General features: G+C 49.2%; 1 protein-coding gene across 1 annotated transcript; it reads right to left on the bottom strand.

Annotated features, from left to right (window-relative positions):
* Positions 1–730: 730 nt before the first annotated feature.
* Positions 731–8,833, bottom strand: NGF (nerve growth factor). Its single transcript, XM_008697772.2, has 2 exons — positions 8,486–8,833; positions 731–1,603 (listed from the first exon to the last, which is right to left on the bottom strand). Exons 1-2 carry the CDS (start codon positions 8,630–8,632, stop codon positions 869–871), a joined length of 882 nt encoding a protein of 293 aa, XP_008695994.2. The 5' UTR covers positions 8,633–8,833; the 3' UTR covers positions 731–868.
* Positions 8,834–11,120: the final 2,287 nt, after the last annotated feature.

Below are 11,120 nucleotides of genomic sequence, written 5' to 3'. Positions count from 1 at the left end.
CAGCTCCCTGACCCCTCCCACCTTCGGTCACTTGGGGAAATCCCCCAATTAATTCTTTCTGGGAAGATCTCTGGCCTCTCTGATTCTGGGCCAACATTGGGGCAATGGAAGCTGCTGTGGGGCCATCAGTGGGTGGCAAGAGTGTTGGAGGCCCTCATGTTTTCTCGGGTAATGAAGTCTTTCTGCAGGAAGCCTCTGGAGGAGCCACCATTGGTCCTATGGCAATCTTAACATGCAATCAGATCTACTATGACAGCTCTCATGAGATTATTTCATTACCATTCTTCCACACAGCATTTCAGCCAAAAACAGTTCTCCCCATAAAAACTAGCCAGGCTCATAGGCCTTTGGTGCAAGTCTCACCCTACTATATGGTGAGTCCCTCCGGGACTCTGAGGTGGGGGACCTGCTTCTGCTGAGGCTCCATAAACTTCCCTGAGGCCCATGCTTTGGGGTGGTGGGCCAGGTAATCCAAGGATTAGGTAGCTTTGGCTCTGGAATGCAGAGCAAATTTGCAATCCAGCAGACTCCCCTTTCTAATCAGGTCCAGCTTAGGTGAATCTGTGAACCCAGTCAGCCTTCCCTGATGTTTGCAGAGCCAGCTGGGGTAGGGTGAGGGTGACAGCCAGGGGACGCTGTGGGTAATTCACCCTGCAAGACTTGCAGATGGTCACCCTGGGGAAAATGACTGGAGTGCCGGCACACGGGATGCTTCCAAAAATTTAATAAATAATGATTTTTTAAAACTGTATAAACTATAAATTACCATGCAGTCCTTATAATTTAAAATAATTTACAGGTTGAGGTAGGGAGGGGCCCAGGAGGGTGTGGAGGGGGAGCTCGGGGAGGGTGGGGGCCGTCCTGCAGGTCAGGCTCTTCTCCCAGCCTTCCTGCTGAGCACGCACACACAGGCTGTGTCGATCCGGATAAACCGCCAGGCAGCCTGCTTGCCGTCCATGGTCAGCGCCTTGACGAAGGTATGGGTCGTGGTACAGTATGAGTTCCAGTGCTTCGAGTCAATGCCCCTGCACCCGCTGTCCACGGGAGTGGGGTCCCGGCACTTGGTCTCAAAAAAGTACTGTTTGAACACACTGTTGTTAATGTTCACCTCTCCCAGCACCATCACCTCCTTGCCCTTGATGTCCGTGGCGGTGGTCTTGTCCCCCACCCACACGCTGACGCTGTCGCACACCGAGAACTCCCCCCGGTGGAAGACAGGGTGGGACGACGACCGCTTGCTCCTGTGAGTCCTGTTGACCGAGGCACTGCCGGCCTCCAAGTCCAGATCCTGAGTATCTGTAGCCACAGGTGGGGGGTGCGTGCTGAACAGCACGCGGGGTGAGCGCAGTCGCCGCTTTTTAAAGAGTTTGGGGTCCACAGTGATGTTGCGGGTCTGCCCTGCCACCCTGGCAGCTATCGCCCCCGCCGGGGCGCTGCGGGCTCTGCGGAGGGCTGTGTCAAGGGAATGCTGAAGCTTAGTCCAGTGGGCTTGGGGGATGGCGTGTCCTGCTGGGACATGGCTCTCGGGATGGGGTTCTGCCTGGATGCCGATCAAAAGAGCTGTGATCAGAGTATGGAACAACATGGACATTACGCTATGCACCTGGAAGGAAACAGAAACGGAGATTAGCCCACGGGGCGCTGAGTTCTGTACCAAGGCAGCGTCTGGATCTTGACCTCCCAAGGGGATCACAAGGAGGTTTGTTTCACCCGGGAGTCTAAAGGCAAGGTGACCCTGGAATTCACCATGCAAACCGAGAGGCTGGTGAGAGTGAAAGGGGCTGCTGGCCACAATGACATAGGACAAACAGGGCTGGCTCAGATGACCTGGAGGTATGGTCACGTCATCAAGGGGGCGGGCTTTTTCAGGGAAGGACAGAGAACCTGAAATTCTGCCTTGTGGCACCATGCGAACTTGGCAGCACCGCATACAGGGTCCCTTGAGGGCTGTGCCTGCCAGCTTGCGGCAGCTGTGGCGGGCAGTATGGCTCTGACACCTGTCCTTAGCACTATGTTGTGCCCAACGGCTTGACTTCCCTGGGAAGGCAGTGGGAAGGATTGCGGGGACTTGTCTTGAAGCCTCAGCCCTGAATATACCGTCTTCAGACAGCAGCCCTGGGTCAGCTCGGAGATCTGGTGACCTGGAACCCTTGTTACAAATGCACAAAGCATCATGTTCGGCGAAAAAGTGTATAGCTCTGGGACCAATATTGCCACCCTGTTCAGCCACCAGCCAGCACTTAGAAATATCGATGCTGGGGCGCCTGGGTGGCACAGCGGTTAGCGTCTGCCTTCGGCTCAGGGCGTGATCCCGGCGTTATGGGATCGAGCCCCACATCAGGCTCCTCCACTGTGAGCCTGCTTCTTCCTTTCCCACTCCCCCTGCTTGTGTTCCCTCTCTCGCTGGCTGTCTCTGTCTCTGTTAAATAAATAAATAAAATCTTAAAAAAAAAAAAAAAGAAGAAATATCGATGCTGATAATAGCTCCTTGTTGTGGGACATTTTAAAACTTTTCAAGTGCATTCATTTCTAATTTCTCATTAGTCTGTGACTTAGGTTAGGATTTATCATTTTCTTTCATATACAAGGAAAGCGATCCACGGAAAATTAACCAACAGGCTTAAAGTCATCAGCACAACCTAGACTAGGAACAGAACCCAAAGCTGACCCCTTTCGAAGCCAGTCTACCCTTCCTTCCTTCCCCCTCACTTTGTCTTTCATTCTTTTTTTTTTTTAAGATTTTATTTATTCATTTGAGAGAGCAAGAGAGGAAGAGAGAGAGAGAGCACAAGCAGGGGGAGGGGGAGGGGCAGAGGGAGCAGCAGAATCCCCGCTGAGCAAGTATCCTGATGTGGGGCTCGATCCCAGGACCCTGGGATCATGACCTGAGCTGAAGGCAGACACTTAACTGACTGAGCCACCCAGGCATCCCCTTGTCTTTCATTCTTTTTTTTTTTTAAAGATTTTATTTATTTATTTGACAGAGATAGAGACAGCCAGCGAGAGAGGGAAAACAAGCAGGGGGAGTGGGAGAGGAAGCAGGCTCATAGTGGAGGAGCCTGACGTGGGGCTCGATCCCGTAACGCCGGGATCATGCCCTGAGCCGAAGGCAGACGCTTAACCGCTGGCGCCCCTACCTTTGTCTTTCATTCTTAAACATGCCTTTTCTTTTTATTATTTACTCCTATATGAGAATAGACCAAATGGCAGAAATCCATCTGTGCCCAAGAGGCAGTGCAAGCCCTTTTAGAGTATGGGCCAGAAAGAGCTCCACACTGCACCAGAATTGCCCACCAGTGACCACCCTCCAGGGCAGCTAACTATGGAGGGCCAAGTCACACCTGTGGATGGATATCAAATGTCACCTTCCCTGTGAAGCTTCCCTAAATCTTGGTAGGGTTAGGGGCATCCCCTAGAAAGGGTGATCCAACTTCCTATTCCATCCCTTCCCTTTTCCTCCTCCCCATTCCCACAGGTCATTCTGTACTGGATCTGGGGTTAGAAAACCTTGTTTGGATTCCCAGCACGGCTACTTGCTAGCAGAGGGAAGTCACGTAATCTTTCTGAGCCTTAATTTCCTCATTGGTAAAAAGCGGGCAGTCACCACTGTTTCACAGGGCTGTTGCTAGGATTGAAAGGTACCCCCACATCTACTTGATTCTGAGTCATTCCAATGTCCTGTGGTCAAGGACTTTGTCTTCTTCGGTCACACTGCTGCTTGTTCACTGAGCTTACTCCTTTTACGCCTTTTCCTAGCACACTCATTACCTCGATTGGGCTTCTTTTCAAGCCCAATGATTTGAGCCTATCTCCCCACTGGCTGCAAGGTCCACCTGCCCTAGTCACTCCATCCTCAGTGTGCACCTCTCTTGTCCTCCATGGCGGCTTGTGCATAACCCCATCACTTTTCCTAGTGCGGTGGATGATCAAGTACATGTCTATCTCCTGAGAGCACTTTAGAAGCTGTGCCATTGGAAGTTGTGTATTTCTGGGGCCATGTGCAGTGCTGGCATACAGTCGGTCCTCAAAAAATATAAGGAGAATGAATGAAGCAGTGAACGGGGATGGCCCGAGAAGCTCACTCTCTGCCTTCTTTTCGCTGTGGCCCATGCTTTCTTTTGGATTTTGGGGAGATGGCTGCATGCTGCATTCCTAATCTGTTTCCAAGTGATGCATTCTTCTCTTCAATACTGTGCTTTTTTTTTTTTTTCCAGCTGGAAATAGGCAGGTCTTTGGTAAGATACCAAGAATAAAACCACCAAATTCTTTTCTCTTGGGTTACTTTGAAAAACACTGGTGTTTACTCCAGTCCTCCAGCTGGCCACGCAGAGGAGGTCGTGGCACATCGGGGTTTTGACCACAGCTGGTTCTGCTGGCTAACAGTTTGGCAGGTAATTGTCCAGCCAACTGCTACAGTGGGTCGCTACGGTTGGTTGGCAGCTAAGTCAAGCCCCTTGGTTTGCTCCTTTTCTTTCTTCTCAATACATGGTATCTCTCATCAGATAGAAGAAGGGGGAAGAAACGAAACCGGAATTCATCCGTTTCTATCCAAATTCGTAACACTTAGAATTTGGGTGGGGAAATGGAAAAAGAAAACCACTAAAATTGAGAGTTTTGATGGTAATAAGGGACATACTGCTCCCTATTTCCCATGACCAGAGATGTCCACGTCCTCCTCCAGTCTCCCCTTCGGTAAGCTCCAAGGAGTCCGCCGAGGCTTCTGTGGGATTGATGCCCATACGGGGATCTACAGCCCAACTGCTCTTTTGAAAGCCAGTTCTGAACCTCCAGCAAGTCTCCAGGGATACTGACATTTTAAATGCAAGGCATCCCAAGCAAAAATCTTCACACCCCCACTCCTCATTAGGATGCTCACTCCCCGCCCTCCCTGTACTCCACGGCAGCAGCCCCATTGCGGGCCACTCGACGGTTTAGGACGGTGTTCCCCCAGCTGCTATCTCTTGTGAACATCTCCCCGCATTCCACCCTCCTAAATGGGTTTCTCCAAGCTTTTCCTTCATTCTGACACTGGAACCACCATCCCCTTTTTCCCCAGCTCCAAACCTCTGCTCATAGCCGGCCTCTGCTGCTTCCTCTGGCCCTCCCCCCAGCCCTTTGCGTTCTGTTCCGGTAGCAACTCTTGAAATCGTACCTTCTATTCTCACCTCCTGTTCCTAGTTCAGGTCACAGAACAGTCTCCCAATGGATGCTCTGGACCCCCATCTCTTTTCTTCCAGTGCCTACTCTCCCTAGCACCGCTCTGATCACCTCACCCTGCCCTGAGGGTCCAGGGGTGGGTGGTTTTCTGGGGAGCCAGGAACCTGGCAGATCATGCCCTCCTTCTTCTCTCCTCCCATGGCTTGCATTCCAGGCGAACGGCAGTGACTGCTCTGTGCTTCCCCACCATTGCCCTTGGTTCTGAGTCTTCTATGCAGGAATGCTCCCCCTCACCCTCCCTGTGCCTTTTCTGCTCCCCACCTCTGTTGGTTGGAGTCCTTCCCGTTATCTTTAAGCACCCAACTTAAGTACCACCTCCACTGCTCCTTCACTTCCCCATGTGACTGCCGATTCTTAAGGAATCTTCCGGCTTGGACATGCTTCGAGTTTAAGCAGCCGTATGGGTTGCTGCTCTGCGGAGCACTCTGCAGGCTCTGCTGGATTGACTTCACAGAGTTCTTCACGTCAAATGTGACTTCTCGATTCACTGTCAGAATAACGCATGGTAGCGGAAGGCGTTTAATTACAGTGGAGATTTGCATCAGGGACAGATAGTTTCATTAAGATTTTTGAAAATGTTGCAAATATATCTCTCATAAAAGTTTTTTTTTAATTGCCTCACCCATAATAGCACGCGCCCCATAATCTTTTTTAAAACTTTATTTTTTATATTTAAAATATACTTCCTAGCTTTTTTTAAAGTGAGAATATTGCCATGTCTGACATTTTCTCATAATGCAGTGACAATATCAAATATTTTTAATTTTATTTATTCATTTTCATTAAGTTTCTTATTTTAGTTCCAGTAAAGTTCACAGTGTTATATGAGTTTCAGGTGTATAATACGGTGATTCAACAATTCTATACATTGCTCAGGGCTCATCATAAGTATACTCTTTAATCCCCCTCAGCTATTTCTTTTTGAATTAAATAAGTCTTCCTTTTTAAAAGTCATCAATGGAGAAATAAAGAAAAGAAAAACAAGTGTGATTTCTATTCTAGTGATATAATGAACAAAGCACAATTAAAGGAACATTCTCTCCTTGGTTGATGTGAACCAGGGAGTGAGTTTTATTTATTTATTCTTAAGAACAACCTTTGAAGCCTTTCTCCCAAAGACATGACAGTCCTCGCCGAGGCTCCACTAAGCAGAGCCCTGTAAGCTGGACGATCAGCTGGGGATGACGCCGTTAGGGGCTCGCATGTGGGAACATGTTCTGTGTCACGGCTCAATGTTCTGTATTCGTCCCGCTCCTAGCCTGAGTGGAGAATAAGTGATTAAGAGAGTGTGTATGTGTGTGTGTGTTGGGGGGGTGCCTTTTATCCAGGACTCCCCAACTTTTGTGCCCTGTCTTGGACCAGTGGTACATTCTGTGGATTTCCAGTGGTTCCTATGCTCCAATGATAACAGACATTTCCTGCACCAGGTGAGTGATCATCACACAGACTCGGGCTGCACCTGGTGAGATGACGAAGCTGCTGGACGGAGCTGAGCAACTGGCCTGCATCCTTGTGGCTCGGAGGGCTGATAGCGCCTGGAGGCCGTGCCCGTGGAGGTTCACTGTCCAGGGAGTGTGATGATTCCTGCCTCGGGCCAGGGCTGCCTAGAGCTGTTAGTGATTCTGGGGCCAGAGATCGGATCAGGGAACCGAGGTCATTAGTGTTTGTGAGGCCAAGTTCCTGTGGCTGAGGAAATCCAGCCTCCTCTTCCTCCTCCTCTATTCTACTTGCCACATTATGGGAGTGTGTCGGGGGTCATTTTCGACGTACACTTGGCCTTGTTCTAAATGTAAACACACTGCTGTCTTCAGTTGTAAAGCCTGGGACACCCCCGGTTGTCAGGGCCTGTGTGGAGTGTGAGAGGCATTCTGTGGCTTCTCAACTCCCCAGGGAGCTACCCCTGAGGCCAAAACAGAGAACAGCATCGCCAGGATAGAAACCAGTGAGTGCCTCTGCTGGCATCTCCTGGGGGAGGGTGGGGGAGAGGTGGTGGGGCAGGGTGGGGGGATGGGGAGCTTGGACTGGAAGGGACATCAGAGATGATCGAGTTCAGAGGTTCTGGGCATCAAGAATCACCTGGAGGGTCTGCTAAACTGCAGATTCCTGGGCCCCACTCCCAGAGTTTCTGACTCAGTAGGTGTAGGGTGGGGTCCAAGAATCTGTTTCCGACAAGCTCCCAGGTGATACTGATGCTGCTGGGCCGGGGACTGCATTTTAAGAACTAGTGATCTAGTCCAATCCTTGAACTTGACAGAGGAGAGACATGGGTGTTGGCGAGTCTGAGTGACCTAGGGCTCTGCGGCTAGTGAGTGGCAGGCTCCGCGTGTGGGCGCTGGGCCTCGCTCAGCCTCAGCACCTTCCCGAGGAGAGAGCCCTGAGGCCGCACACGTTGGAACCCACGGCTACACTCAGTCACCAACATCAAAATGAGAATTCCATTCAACAGACCGTAAGGTTTACCTTCCTCGTGCCACAAATCTGGACACTGGGGAATACCTGGATATTCGATTATTTTCATATTTGGTTTATCATTCTGGGCATCAGGTAGATTTGGTCCAAAAGCACTTCACGTGCCCATGATAGAAATATGCAGCCAGAAAGCTCTAGAGGCACCTGCGGCTTTACTGGGAATGGGATCTACAGGTCTGAAGTCTTAGACACACATCTTAAAATGAATGATGGGAGATCGTAATTACCATCGTTATGGTTTATTGGGCATAAGTACCTCACTAACCATCACAACAAACCTGGGAGGAGGCCTTATTATTCCCGTTGTACAGAGGAGGAAACAGAGAGGCGGTAAGAGTGAGTACCCCGATGTGGGCACATACCCGGAGGCAGTGGAACTCAGTGCTGGCCTCTGTCCCCAGATCTGGACTTCTCCCCACCCTCTGCTCCATGGCCCAGGGCATAAGAGTGATCGAGGATGCTTCGTCTCACGAGGTTGCCTGCTCAGACCAGGAGATGTGTGGAGGGTCTGACTGATGCTCTCTGTCTATTTGAGGCCCTGTGTTCTGCTACTTCAGAGGGGGGCAGCTCAGACTCTACATGTCCCTGGAAGCTGCGGGGCCAGCTGAAAGCATGGGGGAATTCTTTTCCAGTCGGACTAGGGAGGACCACATGTGCTGGGTCACTAGGACCCATCCCAGACCCCTGCTGGTTAGCAGGTGATGTGACTCCCCTACTTTGGCCTGGGGCTCATTTCCAGCTGTCCCGGAGGCTCCAGAGCCAGGACCCTTGGTGAGGCAGAAGCCCCTCAATTGCTTACCTCGGTGTGGCCAGGACAGAAAGCTGCTCCCTTGGAAAAGCCGTTATTGGGCCCGGACGCTGAGCTGAGCTTGGGTGCAGCATGCCATCCAGCCCCCTGGACTGCACGACCACGGGCCAGGACTCTGTAGGATGAGACAGCTGGCATTAAATGGGTGCTTCACCATATTCTCTAGCAGGTGGATAGCTGTACTGTAGGCAGGAGAGGACGGATGTGCCAATAGGACAAACCCCATTCCCTGAGTTCTGGGAATCAGCACCTGGAAAGGACCTAGAGTCTAGCTACCGAAATTGCCAGGGGCTGATCTTGCACGGACCTACGGTGGCACCTGCCTCCCATTCTTGTGCCAAAGCACTTGGTTTCTGCCTGGATGCAGTCCATGGGTCCCAGTGAGGGCTTCCGGTCCCACCCCAGAGTCCTGCTCCAGCAGACCCCTAACCCAGCACCAAAATGGAAATTATTCTGTACATTACACACATGCAGATGTAGTAAACCCAACTTGGGACGAGCCTAACTTAAGATAAATTATACAGAAGAAAAAGTCCTGACAATTGAGAACAAGTTGGTACTTTGATAAAAATCCTGATGAGTTTTGGTGGCAAATATGACAACCTGACCACTTGATAGATAACAAAAAACTCTTATAGAATTGGGTTGTGACTCTTAGAGAACCATACCAAAAGTCACATTTTATATGACTTTCATATATTTATATATATGGTACAATAAGAAAAAAAAACTATTCAAGTTTAGGTTGTAGTTCCTAGAAGCACTGGAAGTTTTCTATTCTCCTCCCCCTTCTATAAACCTTGTATATGTAAGTACTTCCTTCATTCATTCAACAATCTTTCCTGAGCACCTGCTATTTGTTAAGCGCTGATCTGGGTGCTGGGGACCCAGCAGTGAATAAGACAGACAGGGTCTCTTCTCTTATGGAGCGTACAGTCTTACATAAATAAACAACAGATTTTCTGACTCTTTACATGTCATGAAGGAAATAAACAAGGTATGATGATACAGGGTGACTGCGGGGTGTAGCGAGGGGATCCTGTAGACACATTGCTCAGTGAAGAGTTCTTGGAGGAAGTGGTCTTCAGGTTGAGATCTGAAGGATGAAAAGGAATGAGGGAGAGAACTTTCCAGGCAAAAGGAACAGCCAGTGCAAAGGCCCTGAGGTAGAAACAAGTCAAAGTTGCTGAAAATGTAGAGAAATGAAATGGAGAGGTAGAGGGAACCAGGTCTACAAGGACATAGCTGGAGCTACGGTTTTATCCTAAGGGAAACAGGAAGGGAGTGGAGGGCTCTAAGCAAAAGAATGACATGACATTTTTAATGAATGAATGAATGAATGAATGAATGAACTATTATGTCTATTGTAGAACTTGTGAAAGATTGAATCCCCTGCCCCCCCCAAAAAAATTCTAGAATGACATCTGATCCTTCCTGTTTATATTTTCTTTCCAATTCTAAAAACCCCTTTCCACATCAAGTATTTTTTCCAGTATGGACCCCCACCACTTTTCTTCCTTCAATGCCCTCTCATCTTGTACTACAGAAGCAAACGTCAATGAAGCCACCAAGTCCCTAATCACACAGAGGAGGTAGAGGACAGGGAGGTAGAAAGAGCATCTGGGTGGTTTTCCTGCTGTTAGAAACTATGAAATTAAGGACTGGGGTGTTTCCATTCTTCTTCCTCACCCGCTCCACTCAAAATACCCTTTTTGCCTCAGAAGCACCAGAAAAACCTTCCAATAATCAATTGGGATTCAAGTCTAGAGATGGAAATTTACCTAAACACGCTTTAAAAATGTTGGATTCTGTGGCAAAATACACTGTCATACTCTCTGGGGGTTGGGGTTAGCACTGGAGAGGAAGGATGGCATGTCCCCAGGGTAACAGGTGGGCCCCTGGGAAAGAGGGTCTGGATCCAGTCCACAAATTCTTCATCTGGGCATTTGGCCAAGACTGACTGACCATTAGACTGGAACCCACAGAGCTGCATCCTGGTCCAATTCACTCTGATTCTTGGGTAAATCACTTAGTATCTTTAAGCATCTCTGAGCTTCCTCCTCCACAGGACAAGGAACTGCTATGATGATAGCTAAGGTCTCCAGTTCTGATCACCTGTGATTCTACAAGGTCAATTCATATTTTCTGGCCTGTATCCCTAATGGATGCTTTCTCCCACCCAAACACTAGAATTCATTTCTTTTCATTAATTAAATGGTAAAATTTGCAGGCCCTGTGCCAGCCACTACGTTAGGTGCTAAGGACACAAAGAAGAATATAACACAATATTTAATTTCCGAGAGCAAATAATCTAGAAGTGAGGAAAGGCAAACACATGAACATGCATTTAAAGTGCAGTGTGATAAGTACGATGTCTATTTGACACGATATGGAAACCTAATCGAAGGAGGAACTAGTATTATCTGGCCAGATAAATGGGAGACATAGGTTCATGAAGGATGTAACATCTGAGCAGGGTTCTTAAGGATGAATAGAAGTTCACCAGGGAAGAAAGGAAGGAAGGAAAGGCATCACAGAGCCCCCAGAGGTCAAGAATTGGCTAGAGGTTCAACGCAGCTCAAAGGGGGCTTGGGGAAAGGAACAGTGATGTGTCTTATACCCATAC

This window comes from Ursus maritimus, unplaced genomic scaffold (assembly GCF_017311325.1).
Source record: "Ursus maritimus isolate PB19 unplaced genomic scaffold, ASM1731132v1 scaffold_12, whole genome shotgun sequence".
NCBI classification, from domain to species: Eukaryota; Metazoa; Chordata; class Mammalia; order Carnivora; family Ursidae; genus Ursus; species Ursus maritimus.
Note: the sequence above shows the minus strand (reverse complement) of the source record. Positions and strands in the feature narration are given on the sequence as shown.